At 40.1% G+C, this 22,607-nt stretch overlaps 1 protein-coding gene across 2 annotated transcripts; it reads right to left on the bottom strand.

Moving 5' to 3' along the window:
- Positions 1–650: 650 nt before the first annotated feature.
- vwa1 (von Willebrand factor A domain containing 1) lies at positions 651–13,420 on the bottom strand. Of its 2 annotated transcripts, XM_086028233.1 has the most exons (7): positions 13,289–13,420; positions 13,013–13,099; positions 8,165–8,722; positions 5,351–5,680; positions 4,966–5,241; positions 2,858–3,127; positions 651–1,720 (listed from the first exon to the last, which is right to left on the bottom strand). In XM_086028233.1, the coding sequence occupies exons 1-7, from the start codon at positions 13,398–13,400 to the stop codon at positions 1,692–1,694; spliced, it is 1,662 nt and encodes a 553-aa protein (XP_085884359.1). In that variant the 5' UTR covers positions 13,401–13,420; the 3' UTR covers positions 651–1,691. The 2 variants fall into 2 exon arrangements, with proteins under 2 accessions (XP_085884359.1, XP_085884369.1); XM_086028243.1 differs by having other exon boundaries at positions 13,013–13,387.
- Between the last annotated feature and the right edge of the window lie 9,187 nt (positions 13,421–22,607).

Genomic DNA, 22,607 nt, shown 5'->3' with positions numbered 1-22,607 from the left:
TAAAATATATTAAATAACTTGTTTATAATTGATTTAATTTAAATATAAAGCAGTAAAAGAATCAATTTTACATATATATTGGATAGACGGTTCATTAATTATAAATATCTGTAATAGCAAATAGGGACCATGAATTACAGTATTATGAATTATTTTGTAATTGAAATTAACTTTTTAATATACAAATGATCTGACCCATTTGTTTAAAATCAAATGTGGCCCTTGACCACAAAATGTTGCCCACCCCTGCGTGATACGAACACTCAACACAACCAGTTTCTCCTCTATTTGGAAATACCAGAGAAACCTGTACGGAGAATATAGCAGTAAACACGGCACAGCCGTCTTGACGGCAAAACTACGCTGCATAGTAAAATTCAACGTTCAACGCGTGATTTAAAAAAAAGTTTGTTTTTAAATCAAATTTTCTGTGTCCATTTAATTTAATATTAAACTACCCTCTATTTTCTCCACACAGATTCAAGTAAGTACAATTGGGACTTGTTGGCAACAGTAAATTACTTTAAAACGTCGGGTTAATAGAGTTGCAGTACCTGCCTTGTTAAAAAATATTGTCACAATCTGCTGATCCATGTACATTGTCACTTAAAAAGACTGAAAATGACAAAGGATAAATAAATGAAGCTGGGTACATATATAAAAAAAAGACTTTATTGCAAGCTGATGTTACAAAGTAGAGGAGGTCGGTCAACAAAAAAATAAAATGAAACTTTCTCAAAGGACATGGAGCGGTTTTTTTTATATTGAAAGGAAGCTGCCGTGGTAGCCGACAGTAGAGGGCAGCAAAGACTAACTCAGTAACAGCCTTGAAATGAAAACACGTTATACAAGTGTAAATACACTGTTAATAATTGTAATTATAATCCCAGGTATCTGGGGTAAATAAATATGAATGGTGGAATCTGAATCATTCTTCAGACATTAGTAGTATATTGTTTGGTCATGAATATGACTCGAACTGAAGGGTTATTACAGAACAGTATGTTATCATATAAAAGTTGCCAAACAATGTTTGTAAGTGCTTGTTATAAGAGTAGACCACATTTTTACTTTTCTCTTGTGGTCGATATTAAAAAAAAGTCAAAACAAATGCTTGGGGCATAAGACTCCCCAATGGTGCAAAACATTCTCCAAAGCAAGCCACATCAATCACCCGATGTATCCCCTTGGGGGATACAATGCATGGTCTTTAAAAAGACCTGAAATTCGTTTACAGTATTTAAAATGCATACATTTTTTAACAGACTCCAACAGGCCTCTAATAGAACAGCTATGCACAAAATGTTGCATTAGAAAAGATTGAGGGATGCTATTAAATAAACTTTAATTTGAGATATGTTTCTAAAATTTTAGCTGATAAGGGCAGCATTAACATAGAGTTTAAACATTTTAACTTTATATTTTTAATTTCAATAGAAATATAAACACAAACAGTTGTTTTGTGTTCCGAATTTTGTCAGACAGCGTGCTCCACATTGTGCCAGACCACTCCTTAGTGTCTACAGTATGTTTTCCACATGAGTGCTCAGTACGCCAAGCTACACATCATTCCTGGATGATATCCACAGAGCGAGGAGAGTCATGGGAAAGAATTATGAATGAAAAGTCAACATTGTTCTTCTTGTCGTGAGCCTCCATGTTTGGTTAGGTGCACTCGCTGTTAGGCAGTGCTACGATCGGTAGCCGTACGTTGACGCATCTAGAAGGGCAGAAGGGGAAAACACACAATGAGCCAAAATAATAATAAAATGGAGAGTTTGCATTAGGGCAAAGTGCAGCATCATACCCAAAGGATGGGTTACCAAGTTCCAGATCACTCCCGCTATAAGTGAAATGTGTAATAAAATTCTCACTGGGCATGTTTTCATAGCATTTACTGTACTCTTTGTTTTTTAAAAGGTCTTTAAAAACAATTTAACATATTAGAAAACATTTATGGTAATATATTTAGAGATAGATCAAAAGAAATGGAGAAGACTATCATACAGTGTACACTACTACTGTTCAATAAATAATGTTTTTTTCCAAACTAACAAACTTATCTCCCAATATACATCAATAGCCATGCCCAAAGATGTACATTATAAAATGAACATACAGCCACACAAGGCGTAAAATGCCAGATGGAAGACAATTGAGAAATTCAATAATCACTTTCAGCAAAAAAAAAAAGGCAGATTTTGGAATACCGAGCTTCCTCTTCCCTTCTTTTTCAACTTTACACAATGTGTGCCATCCTCAGTTGCCAGATGTGGAGAATTACACCCAAAAACAACAATATTGAGTTATCACTGGATAAAAAAAGTATGAGAAAATAGCATGAAAGCAAACAAAGAACCCACAATGGAGGGGGGTTTACGGTATACCAGGGATGGGCAACTTAAATGATGGAGATGGCCACATTTTTTTCATCAGCGCTACTGGGGAGGGCCACATAGGACCACACACTTTCTAACCAAATGTGACAAAAATGCCATTTTAAATACGGCCAAAATACGTGCCGGCCCACGAACAGCGAAAATCTGCATATAACTGACAACCATTAGAAATCACTGGAAAAATTGGGCAACTGGGACAAAAATTTGTAAACCCAAAATATTATTCAAAAAGCTCAGATAAAGCTCCATTACCCACAAAAAACAGGGGTTGGCTCCTATTTAACTTTATTATATATATATATATATATATATATATATATATATATATATATATATATTTTAATCAGCCCCTCAGAGTCTGAGCACAGACCACATGTGGCTCATGGCCCGCCAGTTGTCTATTTCTGATGTATAATGTTAAGACTGAGACCAATAAACATATCGGGCATGCTGCTCACCTGAGGCAAATTTTGCCGTGCAACACAGTCCCTCTCCCCGTGCCATCTTATAAATGGGTGACACACACACCCTTGCAGAAGGAGGGAGATTGGTGAGTCGCGTCGACAGAGAGTTGGGCGGCAAATAGAAAGAAGAGTGCTCGGCGACTCTTTGTTTTCCTTCCCAGGTGAGCCAGTAGCCCTTCAAACCATCAAAGCTGCCTTTCCAGTCCACTTGCACCGAGTGGCTATCCACTGTAGTCAGCTGCAGGTCAGCCAGGGCTGGAGTCACTGCAAAACATCCCAGAATTTAGGAGGGATACAAGAATAATATCCTACATGAGTGGCCTCCATTACAATTGTTGACTATGTTATTCAATAAAACAAATTAATGCCTCTTCTTTAAGAGCCTTCTAATTTTTTTCCATATAGAACAGAAAAAACAACTGTATTAACACTTACGCTAGCAATATTTACCAGCTCAACTTGATAACCTATCCTGCCACGTACCTGAATTTGAGGAGTATTTTTGAGTTATTTTGTTTACTTCAATTGTGCAAGGTGGCAGTTTTCATAAATTACTGGGTGGAATGTACGTAATGATTATACAACACGCCCTGCATGTGCATGAAAAGGAAGTGCACTGCCCGACAGCACACATTGGAGCACTCATGCTAGTCAAGCGAACCGGACTCTTTCAAGCATGCCCAAGCATGGTACAAACTGCCTAGAGTGAATGCTTCCTTGAATAAGGAACCTTGATCCCAGAGCCAATTCCCAAAGGAGTGAGCCACTGCCATGGGGATTTATCTGACTTAATCCACCTCTTAAAACCAACACTTATCATACGGCATAGAGTTGTATGATATAACGGTTTATCTTGTATTATTATTATGTTTTGTTTGTTAGAGTTTATGGACAATGAGTACATACTGTACATTAATCATTATCAAATCACAAAGTGTGGATCCATCCACACGACTATCTTCTTTTTCTTCTTCACCTTCTACATACACCTTTTACATGTTGCCTCTAATGTTCAGATTGAGATGTCGCAGTCTGGCCTTCAGAAGCTGCTAACAGTCTCATGTTCTTAAAACTCAACCTGAAAAACTTCATTTATTAGCACTTGTACTGGATAAATGGTAGTCATACTTGAATGTTACATGTGCACTTTGTTATTTTTATTTTAATTCTTTGTACTTTATAGCATTCCTTGAAAAGTGGTTATGCTACTAGATATTTTCAATGGTATTTATTTGGTCACTGGATATTTGTTTTATTTTATTTGTATTGATCTTTCATTTTGTGTGTGGTCTATATAAAATATATATTTTATAAATAAATGAATAAAAGATGACAGAATATTGCCATTAATTTCATGTAATTTTAAGAAAAAAATACTATATTGGAAAATGTATATCGTTATCAGGATAAAAAATAAAAAACATTTTCTTCCATATCGCACTCCTCCTACGTTGCAATTATATAATCCATTACAACTTGTGTATAAAAAAAAAAAGCAATATAACAACATGCAACTGTGTCACGTAAATCATCTGGAGCAGTTTGAGAATCAATATTTATCAAACACCATGACAAAAACGTAAATATTTAAATAAATGTTCTTACCGGAGTAGTTGATTACTAAAGTGCAGATCGCGACAGACGTGTTTCTAGTCGAAATCGGTCGGCTGTAGTAAGTTTTGCTCTGACCAACCAGAGACGAAAAATGCTGACGTCACTGTGGGCCCAAATGGCCTCCTGAGACATATTTTGTATCTGATTGGTTAAATTAACGGTCCAATTGCTAATACTGTAAAGTTTAAGCTACATCTGTCAGCAATACTGATTCTGAAGACCCTTAACAGATCATACTGACACTGCACCACATAAAGCCTCAAGATTGGACAAAAAAAATAACAACAATACAAGTCCTTAAACCAGTGCAGCCAAGAAAAATGTTCCAAAATGAAGATAATACATTTTGGGGAATTATTTAGTACAATTTCATAGAATAAATATGAGAATTGAAGTTGTAAATGTAGGTCAGTGCTTCTGATACTGTTTCGGACAGCAGAAATGCTCCACCACTGTTAGTTAGCCACCAAGATGTTCATACAGCTCACCTTCCTGTGTGCAGGCTTTCACCGACATTGCCTTCTCTTTGCCCGATGAATACCGGGCGCTAACAGTGACCAAGTAGGTGCTATCTGGTTGGAGGTTCTTGAGGAGCGTGGAGTTTTGCCGTTTGTCCACTGTGACAGTATGCAGCTTTCCAGTGGGCAGGGCCGAGTATTCTACGTAGTAACTTGTGACAGCCTGGGGCCGGAGAGGACCCCAGCTCACTCGAACACTGGTCGGCCCCGACTCTGAGACCGTGACCATAGCTGGACTCTGGACCTCTGGTGGGACAGCGAGACCAAAGAAAATAGAAGGAGGGATAACCATCAAACAAGATCACATTTGCAGCAAGTGGTCATGCCCCAATGTTTACAGGTTTTAAAATCCAACCTGCTTGTGTTGCGAAGGTGACCGACAGAGTGTTAAAAGCTTGTTCATTGGACTCAGGAGTCAAAGTGGCAGTATAGGTGGTGTCAGGCTTCAGGCCTGTTAGCCTGACAGTGTTGGAATCTGATGATTGGACCAGTCTCTGGTACTGACTACCACCAGTGCTCGGACTGGTCCCAGGACCACTTCCTCCACTTCCTGTCCCGCCTGATGGAAGTGGACCGAAGCGGATCTCGTAGTAGCCCGCTAAACCGGACAGAACAGGTCGCCACTGCAGCGTGGCTGCATTGGAGGACACGTCCCGGACATTGATACGCTCGGCGCGGATTATCTCTGTGGAAGGTGCAAAGGAAAAATATGTTAATAAAAGTGTTGTTCTCTTTGACTAAATATCCATAGTAGCCTACATACCAAAATTACAGTCTTACGTGCTTTTTCAACATAAATGTACTGTACGACCGACCGTAATTGTAAAACATTCATAAAATAAAATTGCCCTAGTTAGCAGGAACTGCAGCACATTAATTGAATTCCCAGGATTTTTGTTCAGGTCATAGAACACATTTGCGCTGCCACTTGTTGCTCGACAGAAATCATCATCACTTTGTACCCCAAAGTTTAATGAAGAAAATTGGCAGTTAAGACCGCTATGCTGTTTTTTGGCCACTGGATATAATGGGGGGTGCCGGCAGAAACGCAAGGTCAGACAAACACAATAAATATACACCTGATATATAACGAGTACATTTTTAGACATTAATTAAGCAGTTCATTCTGTACTTGCCTCCACTGCAGAAGTCACTATACAAAAACATCTCTCAGCATTCTAGACTGCACTATCATTCAGACGATGGACCAGGACAGAGTGCTAAAAATGTCCCCGCTCGAGACAGAAACCAAAGTGCAGACCGGATTGGGTTTCTCAATACATTCATAACCCCTGCAATAAGACCTCGATATAGCGAACCCAGTCAGGCCCTGTAGCAAAATAAAGACACAGAGGTGTTGCTATCTGGACATGAAAGATTATCTGTGGGTCTTTGTTGTGCACATATAATGAATTCAACATGGCTTTGAGCTACAGTATGAATGTAAAATTGTTGAGGAGTCCCTGCGGGGTGTCATGGCAGCTACCTACTCTGGCAGCGAAGAAATGAACAGGTTCTTCAGTCTATATATAGGAAAGAATATATGCATCTGTATGTCTTGTCTGTCACAGCGGCGTGGGATGTAACCGACTCATTAATCCCTGAATAGATCACGCTCTCTCATTACACATGCGCTCAGCCATACTGCGGATTGCCGTCCAGTGTCCATGTCGGCAGCAGCATGCATGGAACTTGGGTGAAGTACAGCAACTCGAAATGCAATTTATGATATGAGTACGGCACTTCCAAGTGGCCATTGCAGTTTGGAGGAAAATGGTCATGTCCATCCAAGAGCAATGACCTCGCACTAGTGAGGCCCGTTGATGACTCAGCATAGTGTTTCAAGAGAGATGTTTTGTTGTTGGCTTTTCAACACAGAGCAAGTTTCTATGTGTAAATAAATGGAAGTAATTTTGTTGAAACAAATACAGTACAGTATAAATGTCAATAATACTCGCTTGTTGTTGTACTTTAGACTGGTTGACAGCCAGTCGCAGGGCACATACGCTATGAGATCATTTACAGTCTTTGAAGAACCTCGCAAGCGTGTTTTTTCGAACGTGTGAGGAAACAAAGTCTATCCACAGAAATCTCCACACAGGAAGGCTGGAGCCAAGATTTGACCCCTGAACCTCACAACTGGGAGGCAGACATCCTAACCACTAGTTCATTGTGCTGTGTTTAAAGATCATACAAAGATGTTTATCTAATACTTCTCATAAGTTTATGAACCGCTGTGCTGCCCTAGAAGGCAAATAGTATTTTCTAGATGGCATATGGTAGGTAAAACAAAAAAAAAATGTTGACAGTTCAAAGGGGAAGTCAAACATTTTCTTTACAATAATATGTTCTATGTGCCCCCCACTAGTCTAAGGACAGTATTCTGATCAATATTGCGTTTGTGGAATAAGAATTAAGCAGCAAAATCCACAAGTTCTTCTTTTCCCCCCCATCAGTGGGGGCTGCCATTTTGCCACCTGCTGTCACCTGAAAACGACATCAAAGTGCCTCAGGGTTCATCTTGTGAATGTCACATGAACAAACCAGAAAACAGGTGAGCCGTGATTGTTTGCTTCCTGAGCCCTTCGGCACTGTGATGTCATTTTCGGTCGACAGCAAGTGACACAATGGCCGCCCCCAGAGATGGATAAAAAAAACGGGTGGATTTTTCTGCTTAATTCATATTCCACAAACACAATATTAATCAGAGTACAGTCTTTAGACTAGTGGGGACACACAGAACATAACCTTTTAAAGAAAATATTTGACTTGACTTCCCATTAAAGTACATTTGCACATCTAATAATAGTCAGAATGATTTGTTTTCCTTTTTCAGTCCAAAGAAACAAATGTGCAATATTTGATGTTTTACATCCAATATGTATACTGTATGAACTCCGTTCAAGAATAAAATTAAATCTTGGGCTGGACATAGTGAAATACTGTATTCATTTAGGGATTATCAAATGTGATTTTGTGAATAGTAAGAATCAAACATTTGTGGTAGTCTGGGAATGCTAACGGTGGCACATAACTTCAGTCAAAGCAATTATTATAAGAGTCCAATTAGATTGATCTAATGCTGTAATTCTCCAGCGTTTATGATCATTTATCAAATAGATTTCAGACAGCTTCTTGGTTTTAGCCCTTGATATACGTCAAAACTCACCGATGATGGCATCCCGAAGATCCTCTGAGATGATGCTCATGTCCTCAATGTCCACGAAGTACAGATGGTTCTCAGCAGGTGGCGACACAACTTGCCTCAACACCTGATAGTTCCCATGACCGGTGGAGACCACCAGCACGGCCACACCCTCCTCTCTCAGCTCAGTCATTGGGCCAATCACATCCCCCGGTTTTACGCCATCAGTCAGCCACACCAGCACCCTCGGGAGCCCCGGACGAGCTCTGTCCCCAGGTCCGGGTCTCAGCACTCCATTCTTTGCAATTTTCAATGCCTCTACGGTGTTGGTGTCCCCTCTGAGGGGTTTGGTGCCCCTCAGAGCCTCCTGCAGGCCGCTTTGAGTGTGGAAGGTATCAAAGCCGAACTCAAGGCGTGGTTGGGTGCCCACCTGTAGAAGTCCAATCCTCACCTGATCCTCCCCCAGGGAAAATGGCAGGAGGAGCTCAGAGAGGAAGTCGAGCATGCGGGAGTGCTCATAAGACGACACGCTACCGGAGGAATCCAACAGGAAAAGGACGTCCCCCTCGCAGCAGTTAAGAACTGTGTACAAAAATAACAAAGGGTGTCAAAACGTTAAAACTCATGACTCATGTCTTACAGATGGAGGTGAAAAATATGGATTCATTTTGACCCATTATCTGCAAAAATCATCAGGAAAACAGGGGCGTTAAACAAAAAATAAAAACAATTGGTATTAATGGGTTTACTGTATCTTGTAAACTTTGTGTTAATAACTGTGCCGCTCTGCTACATTAACTCTCTGAATCGGAATCTCTCTCTCTCTCTGTGCTATCAAAAGCTTCCAACAGGCTCCTCTCCTGAGCTTTTGAAAAGCAAAAACAACTATGTGCATGGAAAACTCTGATAGCACATTCCGTGTCTTTTTCACACTATATATCTATTCCTATAATTTAGCACATCATAATTGTACATGCGCACCCATCTGGATCTCTAAATCTTTCTCTGAAGTCCCCCCGCAATCCCATATCTCACTCCTTAAAATTACTCTCCAAACAGGTAGTTGCTTGTGATGTTAATCTACAGTCTCAAATCTCACAGTATCAAAGTGATTGCCTTTCATGCCTCAAATATACATACATGCATCCGTCTTTACCCACCCCCCCTCAAAAATGTTCCATAAACTGAATTTAAAGCATGAAAGCCTGCAATTACAGTGAACAGTGATGATAAGACAAAAGCACAACAAACAGCAACCCCAAAGCGAAACTGTCAATATGATATCATCAGAGGTGGAGTGTTTATAAAAAGCTCCCAAGCTAAGCAGCATGAGTCGCCTCTCAATTTTTCAGGGTAGTGGGTTACTGATAAGCCAAGGAGATCATGTTTTGGCTGGGTATGTTTCTTATGTTTGTCTTGGCTTGCAGAAATAAAAACAACTGAAAAAAATAAGACAGACTTTAAGACAATGATCTAAAGAACAATCTATAAAATTTGAAGACGATTCAAAGAGTTTTGTCTGGTTAGAGATGGGTATTTGGCTAAATTATTGGAGGAAACTAATGTATTAATAAGTGTTATTTTCTAAACAGCATTTTAGATGGCATGGGGAAAAATCTCTCTGAATGTCTGCTTTAATGTGACAATTGTATGCATCAAAATAATGTTTCTTATCGCTGAAGTCATGTTCTGTTTTTAGATGTTGAACTTATAAATAGTTGAGACTGAACCAACAACAGCTATGCAGGTTGCAACCAAGGTTGCACTCCATTTTACCTCAGTTTGCTCCATGGCACGATTAATCACTAGTCAAACTAGCTGAATTTTGCAACACTTCCAACTTCCCAAAAACATGTCAGAATGCAGGAAGAACATGTTACATAATAATAATAATAATAATAATAATAATAACAAACCAGATGATTTCTCCCAAACAGAAAATAAAATATTTCAGTTTGTAAATATGATGAGGATGATTTTAAAATTGTGTGAAGCACATTTTCTCTTCATGGAATTCCCATATTTTTGATGGAATTCCATATTTGTCTAGCTATTGCTTAGTTGAGTGCAAAATAAAGGCTTGAGAAATGGGTATAAAAACATGGATCATTTAGAAAGTTTGAGCAACATCGACACAGACTACCACAATATGTCAACTCCTCTGGATAATATTATTCCACTTAATGTATCACTTAGTATATACAGATCATTTAGAGATTCTCCTATCACATTAAAAGAATATGAAAAAACAACAACTCACCGATTTTTTTATTGCAAAAATTCACTCATAATCGGGTAGGGCAATGTAGTGAAGTGCAGATGTTTAAAAGGGTTAAAGACTAAATTAGGGCACATGCAGGAGGTCGGTACCAAATTAGGATTATTTGGCTGGAGGGTGTCGGGTGAGTGAAAAAAGGAGGTTGGGAGAGGAAACAGAGAAGGCAGTAAAAAAAGAAGAGGGGCGGTCTGCGGGTAGTTCCATGTGAGAGACGGGAAGGAATGTTTGGATGGTCATGCACGCCGCGCAAAAAGTGACAGCAATAGAAGTAGAATATAAAAAGGCATTATGGAGAGTCCGATTTTTATACCATTACTGGGAGTAAAGTAAACCAAACATGTAAGTGTCAGAAACCAGATATTCGCTCAGAAAGCAGCTAGAATGCTGCTTAAGAATGATCAAAATCATAATGTTTGTCAGATTTGAATGTTGTGACAAATGGTAAAGTTGAAAGGTTTCACTGCGTGCAGCGAGGCCTGGAGCCATACACAATTCTAACACACTTTCCATCAGCATGGAGAATTCTTTACAATAAGTCTCACTGTTTGAACTTTGGAGCGTGTGGGGGTTCATCATATCACAACAACTGGGCCCACTCCCCGCCATCTGTACCTTTGTGCAGGTATGCCATTATCATAAACATCTGTAGATGCAATATAATGGTTGGACGTATAGTGGTGTCATGCCTGGCAGTTAACCTTGACGAATTGAAAATGAAGACAGTATGGAGTCAGTTCTGTGAGAGGGCCTGCTCTCTCTCTGTTTTAGTTCATTCCGAAAGTGTTTGATGGGTTTAAAGTTCATGGGCTGTCAGTTTGTTCTACACCAAACTCATCCAAGCATGCTTTTATGGAATGTGGAAAAAAAGAATTGTCTTAAACGTTTTGATAAGATGAAGTATTAAGAATAAGAGAGTGGTCTAGTCCAGTCATTCTGAAACATTTTACATCAAGTACCACCCAAAGAAATACTGCACCCTCTAAGTACCACCATAATGAACTACAGGTACATTACAACACAGTAGTGTAGTAGATCTTCATGAAAATCACAGTTTAAACATTGACACTGCAGCTAGTAAATATAGGAAAATTATACTTAAGTCAAATACAATTTAACTTGAGTATAGTGATTCTTTCTAGGATCATGAGAGAGAGCATACGAGCACCACATTTTGAGACTAACCGGTCAGTCAAAAGTCTTACTGATCAATATGTGCCTCAATACTTTTGTCCGTATATATATGTTTTTTTTATTTTCTTCTATTTTTTTAAATGACTCAAGGGTCTAGTGCACCTGCTCTTTTTATTGTTTTGTTTAAAATGTGTTTAATATTTTGCTGCTGTTTACATTGAGGTGTGAAATACATTCATCCATCCATTATCTGTACCGCTTCTCCTCACAAGGGTCGCGGGGCGTGCTGGAGCCTATCCCAGCTGTCTTTGGGCAGTAGGCGGGGGACACCCTGAACTGGTTGCCAGCCAATCGCAGGGCACACAGAGACAAACATCCGCACTCACAATCACACCTAGGGGCAATTTAGAGTATCCAATCAACTTACCATGCATGTTTTTGGAATGTGGGAGGAAACCGGAGTGCCCGGAGAAAACCCACACAGGCACGGGGAGAACATGCAAACTCCACACAGGGAGGCCGGAGCCGGGATCAAACCCACGACCTCTGAACTGTGAGGCGGACGTGCTAACCAGTCGACCACCGTGCCGCCGTGTGAAATACAATGTTAAATAATCTATTATGTTATAGAGACATGACCGCTGTGAGCCCTTTTATATTCAGCAATCATCATTCACAGATGAACCCCCTTAGTCTGGATTAAACGATATTATATGAATACAATGATGGCATGGTGAGTTAACCAAATTATTCCCAAACAAATCTATTCAAGTCATCTGGTGAAAATTCAATTTTTAACATCGCAATATATATCGCAAACCCCTTAAAAATCGCAATGTCATTTTTTTCCAACATCATGCAGCCCTAAAAAAATATATATATATATATATATATATACACACACAAAACAATCTGGTGGATTGAATTTTACATTTCGAACAAGACGGCCAATGTTTTCAAAATTCAGCTGCAAATTTGCTTTTATTTCTATATGTTTATGTTGAGGAGATGACATGCACATATTAACAGGTGCACAACGGTGCTGAACTTTGTGGGGGGGGGTAGTTAACACGCTCATCCCCTATTCATGGACATAGCACAGTGGCAGCATCTCACTCACAACTACTATATTAACTCTCAATGACAGACTCAGCAGTTGTGCTGTACCACTGAATTGAGCCTCCTAGATACTTTAAGTTTTTGTTTTGAAGGAACCATCTATTTGTGTCACAATAACATTGTGATGTATTATGAAAATGTCCCCACTGTGGGATCAATAAAGGCCTTCTTATTCTTATTATAGACAAGTGACAATAACAAAGACTAATTGACACAATTCGTTCGTTCAAATATACTGTACGTTATCGCGCTAGAGTATTTTTATGATCGTCTTATCTTTCTGTCTTGAACTTCCCTCCTGGGGACAAACCCATTTTTAAAATTTGAATTTAAATTTGACTCACCTCCCTCAGGTGCACTAGCCTGTGCATTCAAAGCTCTCGGGAGCAAAAACATGAGCAGCCATGTCAGCAGCAAGTGGTTCTCCATTACTGCAACGACAAAGGTACTGGTCCACCCACTAAATTACATGAAATTCAAATTAAAACACATGTGTTGCCGCGGCGTTTCAAGATGATTGTAAATCCACCAAATCAGCCAGGAGCCACGAACTCCCACGTTTGAAAAAGAAAATCCCAGTCAGAGCATAACTGAGTATTTATTTATTTCCCGTGTGATACCTTCTTTTAATTTGTATGATGTCGACAAGGGAAAAAAATTAAGTGAGACGCCAAGTTCGCTCTCCCAGTAGCCTGACGGTCCTTCGCCATGCAAGTGAGCCCGAGAAACCATTGTCAAGATTACGGTAATAAAGTCAAGCGTTTCCGGTAATGTGAGGATTTTCACAATAAAGCTAACTGAGAGCGGAAGATCCCTCTGCTGCCCTAAACACGATCAGAAGCACAGACCCACATTTTCTACCTAAATTATAATTTGGTTCAATGAAACAAACTGATTTAGCTAGCCCAGATGTAAGCATTTTTTTTCATTCTTTATTCGGATGGTCATTAAAAACATTTTACAGCCAACTTAGACTTAAACACTCTGGGGACTATGATGTGCAGTATTGTATTTATTTAGTTTGTTGAAGTTATCAGATAAGAAGCATAAGTGGTTCTGCCACACCAAAAAAAAGCACAGATGTCAGTCCTTCTTCCCTTTTGGATTAGTTTTATGACTGACAAACAGGTTCGTTGATCTGTACCAGTTTTGCGTTGCAGCCAGTGTTAGAGCTCCTTTAGCCTTTCAATCTTCATCCTCCATCCTAACTAACATTATTGCCATATATGTCAATACTTTATATTTTAAAGTTGTTCAAATTTAAATTGCTGTTCTTGTGCAAAAAAAATACAAGTGTAGATAACAACAGATTTACTTGGTTGTTTCTTTTCACACTTGATGGATGGTACTGCAGAGACCCAACAACCATTACTGTATGTTCCTTTAAGAATTTATTTTGAAGTGAACGACAGAAGAATAAGCCTCAGGCGTCTTCTGTCCGACATAACTTACCTCACTTGTCTTCTCTCCTCACTCCTCCCCTGTCAAGTTTCCCCAACCAGGAATAGTAAATAAGCTCATGTTCACCATTCAGGCATCAACATCTTGGATGTGAGACAGAAAAGTTCCCCCCTCGCAATGACATAAATATATTTTAACTTCAGCACATCTTCCCACTTTGCCAGTAATAGATATAAGGTCATAAACATCAGATGGAAATACCAGCTGATTTTGGATGATCTTCAATTGTAATTGTTCTTTTAATAACCTTTACTGTCAGTCAAATATTATGTGCTTATAATATTGTGACGATAACATTTTTTGCGTGTTCAAACCGTTGCACATACAGAAGACGAATGTTGTGTTATCCCCATTAACAGAGAAGTGCGAGAATGACTGAAAACGCTGTAATTTGCTTGCCAAACCAGGAGTTAGTGAGGTCACCAATTAATTGTCCATTCAGGTCTTATCCAAAAGTGACTTTTGATGATCCTTCATTGGTGTATGTCTGAGTATTTGTGATTTTTGTCGAATAGATGCTCTTCCCCAACTAAATCACTAGGTGTGTCATCCTCAAACAGATTTTTTTTCCCCCTCAGTGGCCCCACTTGGTCTTGATTAACACTGCATGGTTCAACTGACACAATTCCAAATTTCTTTCTTTCAGCATAAAGAGAAAAATGGTCCAAAATATACTACATTAGTGGTGTGTCAATCATTACATAACAAAAATAGAGTCAGGCCAGTAGAGAACATCGCATTTACACAAATTTAAACCAATTGGGGAAGCGTAATTCCAGACCAACTCAACAGTATGGAACTTCAATATTTCAATTTTTTTATACATGCTTGCCATTCTCTTTGAGTGTTTGCATTATGCTCTTTATATTACGGCTTGGCCGTTTTCAGAACCTTTCGACTAAAGCAATAAGTGTCTACTTCAGCTCTAAGACCATCCTAGAAAAGTAAATGTGCTAAAAAAAAATGCCCGGCGTAGTGTTTTGGCATCTCAAGCTCTGAGACTCATTGGGGTAAAAGAGTTTCAGCCATTGAAGAGATTAGGGAACTTTTGGCACACGGAGACGGCACCACAAACACTTAAACACAGTTTTTGTATGTGTGTCTGACAGAAGCCAAGTGGAAACAAAGGCAGTAGGAGGCCCGGTGGGATAAATGGACTAGGGAGGATGCTGGAATTCAAGTGGGACTGAACAAAGGTGCATTCCACTGTGACACTTTGGATTCAAATACGTCTTTTGTTCCAGTAAAGACACTGACTATGAACACTGACAAAGACACTGACTATGAACACACCCTTTTTGCACCACACGCCTAGAAACTAAACACTACTATACTTAAAGTAGAGCAAGGATTGGGAAGTTTCCCTGTTGAATCTATCACTGTTTGATTTATTTCTAATTGCATCTACACCATCAATCCTGGTGATCATCTAAATTGGCAGATTTTTTTATTTACTGTATGTAATGTTACTGCAATTACACTTCAGTAAAATATCATGTTGCTACGTTACAACACGCCGGCATGCAACATTAATTCTTTTATGACCCTCTTCTGGCAAACTGAACATGTTCTTACATGTGCATTTGCAGTACTGTACACGGTCAATGGCTGCGTTATAACTACACACGGGAGTCCTCTTTCAGTGTTTTGGCAGTAAATCATCTCAATGTACACAGAATATTCTCCCTCGGAAAGGTGTTAGAATGTCTCATTTTTCGCACGTGTGTATTTAATCACATTGCATATGTTACACACAGCTGACTGGCCCGTGTGTAGCGCATGCACACACAAATGTCAATCCGTGTTTGGACTGTATTGCACATCAATCCACAGACATTTCCAGCTGTTTTCGACCGCACGGTCTTGTGTCAGCACGTCCAAGCAATTTGTATGAAATTTGCATCATATCGTTTTTGCTCCAAGGGGACACATTTTGGGGAAGAAAATAAGTAACAGTCCTTTGCCGTAAACATAAGCTCAGTCTCAGGCCGGGCAATACCCCCAGTGGGAGGTGCAGGAGGAAGAGGCAAAAACTGTCATATGTCAGCAACGGAAAACTTTATGACATTATGTTCATCTCATTGGGGGTGTGATATAATGGAATTTTAGCAGCACATCCTTTGGGGGAGGGAGTGGGCTGGAACATTCATCGAGCCACCGCTTAACTCATAGCTTGGAACTGTGCCTAACCGTAATTACTTATGAAAAATCTTTCTACACACTGTTTTGTCAGCGTACAATGTGATGGCCACCGTCAGCTTTGAGTGAATTCCACATGTCGTATGGTTTTTTTCTTCCTTTCTGCCAGTCTTTGGTATTTTCTGTTTGGTATAGAGTGAGTCATTTTGTGCGGGGAAAGAATGTAGTCTGTCCCTGAGTAAACTAGGCCCAACATCAAGACGAAAGCTTGAGGAGAAAATAGATCCAAGGGTTATAATTATGAAAGGTGATGAAGACATATCTCATGAATCTATGGAGGAGGAAAGATAAACATCCTGAAAGGTGAAGCTCTATCTGTAGAGTTTGGTTGATCACTACGCCTCTTTGACTTAATGTAAGTGGACTGTAAGAAAGAAAAGTGAAATAAAATGTGTGTATGCGCACTTTTATTTATTATTTATCTCATGTATTTATTTATTTGTATTATTTATTTATTCTAAATCAGAATGTTTGCATAGAAACCAACAAATGATGAAATGCAGGCAACTAAAAAGTCTGTTTATTACTGATGTTGTCCAATGCCAGCCCTCACTCTGGACCTCCTTCAGCTCAAGGCACCAGGCAGTTGCCGTGTTGCCTGCCTTGCTGTGACATCTCTGACACTGAGTACAAACTTTTGGGTGAAAAATTTAAAATACTGCAAGTGCCTTGGCTCACAAGAAGTGGGGAAGTACTGCAGAATCATTTACCAGATCATGAATAACAACCCAAAAATAGAGACAAGAATTTAGCGGTGCTTCCCCTCACTGGGATTTGAAGAGGACCACAAATGCAGTCAAGTGGATTCTACCTTCCGGAGAAGCTCTGATAGGATGGTACCTCCCGATGTGCGTCAGTGGTACTTTCCTGGCCTCGTTAAACAGCATCCTGTGTATGTTCACAGTGGGTATTTTTCAGTTAAGCTCCATCTGTTAAGGCATTTCACCTTCAACCTTAGGGACATTGTTTGATCTTCCTAGCATGGCCGTGAGCGCATCACAGAGGAAATCCAACTTTAAATGCCAGGAAGATATTATACAGATTAATATTGTACACCTGTTTCACAATGGGTGTATCCATTACTTAAATGGGGATGCCACTAGTTAACATTATTGGCAGCAGTAGCGCATTCTGTGAAATTGGGGATCGTGGAATAAGACTTACGATGTTACATGTTACGTGTTACAACCACAATTGCCACTTTTTAACAGCTGTGTAATATGCTGGTATGAAATATGAAACGGCAGTCTGTTTCACTTAGAAGCCACATCTTGACCTCAAATTCTCAAGTCTTGGCCTACAAGAATCCAAGACTTTGAAATGCTTAATCTTAGACTCGCCCAAACAAATATGACAAGTTAGGTTAAACACAAGCCACTAAGAAGCTGGATTGCATTTTCCCAGAGTAGCTGAAAGTGCATATTCAAGTTTCCACACGCCTGCTAACTTTGTTGGAGTAAACCTCAGTACTACTGGTTCCCTTTAGCTATAGTTGACACATCTGTTTTATAATAAACAACAGCAAAGAGGCCAACACCCACGAGTTTCCACTGTAAAATGTCACAGCCTTTGGTTCTGCCAAGTTGGGTCGGTGCAGGTTCTCCTTTCAGCAGCCTTGGCTCCTCTTGAGAAGTCAGCTCAGACAATGGGGTCCTTTGTCCAGAAGAACATGTACGAATAAAAGTGTGCATATTATTGGCTTAGCAAGAACACAAAGTGAAGGGTTGAACCATCAAATGTGGCACAGATGAGTGCCTTTTCTGGAAAGAGGCACATACAGATATCTCAGTACTGACTTTCGTCAGTTGAAAGGTTACTGTATATGTACAAAGCGGATCCTGACTCCAGCTACATGGGAGCAACTTGACTACTAATGAGCCTAAAGTCTCATGGAAACACTTGACTTGTTGTTTCCAAAATCCCTCAGCAGAGTAACTGATACTACAGACGTAGGCTGAATACTGCCCTGCTGACTGCAGTTCAACAATATGAAAGGAAATAAAATTCCATTCAAACCCTCCGTGTGTCCCAAGCGCTTCCTTGAGCTCAGTGACACAAAGAACCCTCACCCAAAAGAACAAGCAACTCGCAAAATAATGAAGTCTTGCTTATGCAGAAACCACATAAGAAAGGTCAGCAGCAGTGACTCATCTACTTCAGTCTGTGGGAAGCGCCACAAACTGACTGCACTTGGTGGGATTTAACAGGCAAATCTCACACTCACAGTCTGGTACTGTGCTGAATGTTACACAAGGGCTCAAATAAAACCTCTTTTCTTGACAGGCTCCTTTTTGCCATGGACGTGTGAGGCATGGCTCAAGTTTTGTGGTTAGCTAGATAGCCTAGATCAGGGATGGACTTAAATTTAAGAATTAGAAAATATATACATATTGAAAAAAAGAAACAAATATCAGTGAACATGCTAATTTGTGGGTGCCGAACTACTTCAAATGTAGTTTCAATTTGTAATATCACCATTTACCACTAGATGGCAGACACGGCTTTTTGTTGCACTTATAGCAGGTCTTAATACTGGCGTGTACTACAACCTGAGAAGGCCTAATCATTTTTGGATTTTAGTTTGATATGCAGGCTTAACAGGATTGATATGCAGCACGAACAGTACCTCAATAACAGCCAAAATATGAGTAAATTGGTTTTTGAATAAAAATGCACTAAATGAGTTCGAGCATTTAAAGGGGAAGTCCATCCATTCATCCATTATCCAAACCGCTTATCCTCATGGGTTTCACGGAGGTGCTGGAACCGATCCCAGCTGTCTTCGGCAGTAGGCGGGGGACACCCTGAACTGGTTTCCAGCCAAACCCAAAACATTCCTTCACAATAATAATACCGTATGTTCAATGTGCCTCCACTAGTCAAAACACAGCATTCTGATTATATTGCATTTGTCGAATATGAGCAGTAAAATCCACCCATTTTTGTCCATGTCAAGGGACGGCGATTTTGCCAATTGCTGTCGACTGAGAATAACTGCACAATTGCTGAGCTCAGCATCAGAAAAAAGCTGTGCCATGATGGTCCTTACCTGATCCCTGAGCAACTGTGATGTAATTTTCAGTCGACAAGTGACAAAATGGCCGCCCCTGGACATGAACAAAAACGGATGGATTTTGCTGCATAAGTCATATTCCATGAACGCAATGTTAATCAGAATGCATCGTTTTAACTAGTTGAGGCTCATTTCCGCTTTAATGTTGGTTTGCTCTTCAGCAGTTTTGTCTCGCCCTTGAATTGCATTTTTTATGGAAGGTATGGTATGGCGTTATTTTGTTGTTTGCTTCAAACCATTTGTTGTTGTATCTTTTATGCATGCATTCAGACATGTACTATGAAAAATGTAATATATTAAGAGCACATATTTTGCATAAATGCACGCATTTTATCCATATCTAAAACAGCATTTTTGTCATACATCTGGTTAGGAAATGCGTGGTCTTATGTGCCCCCCAGTCACACTGATGAAAAAAGTGTGCCCCCTCCAGCATTTAAATTGCCCATCCCTGGCTTAGATGGTGAAAAATCAAGTTTATAGTAGGACTTTTTATTACATTTGCAGTTATTAGTGAACCCGTAAAAGACAAAACCGACTGAACCAATTTCCATGAAGAAATGTTAGGTATTAATAAAACGTAAGTCACATTACATTCAAAACAAATCTCAGTTGACGAATGATACAGGCCAACGGCAAGTGGAGGTCGGCGGTCAGCTGAATACAATTATAGGTCTGTCTGAAAGTGGTTGTTTACACTGCACAACACTATTTTTAAACAACAATTGATCAAAACTATGGGAGGGCCAAACAGCTCATGTGCTTGGGTGTAGTGTTTCTACGTGACATCGCCAACTAGGGGTTGGGCATGCATATGTGCCGTTTTCCGGTCAGCGTCAACAGAGGTCATTTCGACAACATTTTGCCATGCATGTCCTTTCGCAGTTAGGGCTCTGCAGCTTTGGAACTCTGTGCCTGCTGATTTCGGGCAGACTGGTTTCTTTTGAATTTCTCCTTAAAGAGGGAAATCAACCCAAACACATTTTTTTTCAAGAAAATGTTCCCAGCAGGCCCACTAGTTGAAACACGGCATTCTGATTAATATTGCGTTTGTGGAGTTAAAGCCTAAGTCAACCCAAACATATTAGTTCAAGAATATGTTCCCACCAAGGTTCACTGGTAGTGTAGTGGTACACATGCCTGAGTTGTGTGCAGGCAGCGTGGGATCAATTCCCGCTCAGTGACAATGTCTGTGTGTGCCCTGCGACTGGCTGGCAACCAGTTCGGGGTGTAGTCTGCCTTCGCCTGTTGACAGCTCCAGCACCTCCCCGTGACCCTGTATAGAATGAGTGGTTTGGAAGATGACACATGTTCCTACCAGGCCCACTAGTTGAAACACGGCATTCTGATTAATATTGTGTTTGTGGAATATGAGTTAAGCAGCAAAATCCACCCTTTTTTAGCCATCTCAGGAGGCAGCCATTTTTTTTTCTGTCGACTGAAAATGACATCACAACTGCTCACAACGACCAATCACGGCTGACCTGTTTTCTGAATCTGAGCCGTGATTGGTCGTTGTGAGCAGTTGTGACGTCATTTTCAGCCGACAGAAGTGACAAAATGGCCGACTCTATAGATGGCTAAAAATGGGTGGATTAACTCTTAATACATAAACAAAATATTTATCAGAATGCCTTGTTTCAACTAATGGGCTTACAGAGAACATATTCTTGAAAAAAAATATGTTTTGGTTGACGTCCGCTTTAAAGCTCACGTTTATCATCTGGCTTTTATTTAACTATTGATTTGACGCTTTCTTCATGTATGAAGATGATTATTTCCGTATTTATATTGTTTTATTACTATTAGTTGTCTGATTGCCAGTTTTGTGGGCTGTACAGCATGTTGGTGGTGGTTTCTACAAGTGGAATAGAAAAATTGTTATTAGCATTATTAACTGAAACTTTTCAAAACTCAAAACTTCAAAACAAAAATAGTTCCTGATTCTCTGTAGCAATTAAGGCCGCAGAGGATAGCAGCTGGATTGTGCATTCATTCTTCCTATTGTGATTCATCCCGCCCCTAGTGCTGCTTCACATCCTGCACACCCTCCACTGTAACCCCAGCTGCTTTCCACCCTTAGTGACACTCCATACAAAACTCCCACACAAGTCCTCACATGTACCATGAGAAGCGCACTTGCGGAATAAATGCTCTCATCGACCGACACATGAACACAAAAGGTAGCTGAAGTCACTTTTGTGGTATGTGAGTCTGATTAAAAAAAAAGGGACATGTTGTAATTACATGCACATTTGCAAAGGAATTCGTCTGGGCAGGTTGAGTCAAGGGCGGAGCTTGTAACCAATTAAAGTTATCAGACAAACCACGCCTTTCTCGACACTAAACTAAAAGAAAAGGGAGAATGGACACAAAAGGCAACAAAAGCCACAATCTTCCACCTGGTCAAATCTTGACTGTTGACCGACATACCAGAGCAGAACCCACTTGTGAGGCTGAAACTCAAACTCATACACAAACCCCTCACCAGGTGTGGCAAACATCCTGAGATCCTTGAAAATGACAGAAAGATGACGAGCTTTCTATTGGAGCTGTTACCACCATCCACCTGTCATCCGCTCAACGTCCGCCAATCAAGTCTCGCTTTCCTTTCCCTTCCAGACATGTTGTTGTCTTTTAGCTCACCTCTGTCATTTGTTTCCCAAATTCCTGTTTTTACTTTATGTACATACACATGCTCACACCCTCCGGGAGTGCCCTCAAGATCAACGAGTCCACTCAGTGTCGGTTTCAACTTTTGCCGATTGACAAGGTGGCAGATGGGAGAAAAGGCTTGTCATTGTCTGCTAGTGATATAGGAAAAGGGGGGTATTTGTTTGAACTTGTCTGATTTGAGCCAAGACTGTCTACCTGCCTGTTCACCAATGAGTAATCCATTGTGAGGCTGATCACACACAAGAAGAGATTATGGGGGGTGGAAGAAGAAGGTTTTGGTTGGAGTGCGGATCGATGGCTGATGGCTGACAGAGCGAGCTGATCTCAAAGCATCTGTCTTGTTCCAAGAATGTTTGTAATGCTTCTGTTCTTGAAGGCAAAATCCATGCTAATGTCAGCTGTGATTTTTGTTTCCGGGGAATTTAAAAAAAATAATAATTGGGGGGGGTGGGCGCTACAAGAAGTGACACTCTGTTACAGCTGTACTTATTGTTTTTAATTTGTTTTATATTACTACCCCAGAGGGGCTT

Source organism: Filicampus tigris, chromosome 1, assembly GCF_054856515.1.
Source record: "Filicampus tigris isolate MCC_2025a chromosome 1, RoL_Ftig_1.0, whole genome shotgun sequence".
Classification (NCBI taxonomy): Eukaryota; Metazoa; Chordata; class Actinopteri; order Syngnathiformes; family Syngnathidae; genus Filicampus; species Filicampus tigris.
The sequence above is the reverse complement of the archived record's forward strand: the minus strand, read 5'-3'. Positions and strand labels throughout refer to the sequence as shown.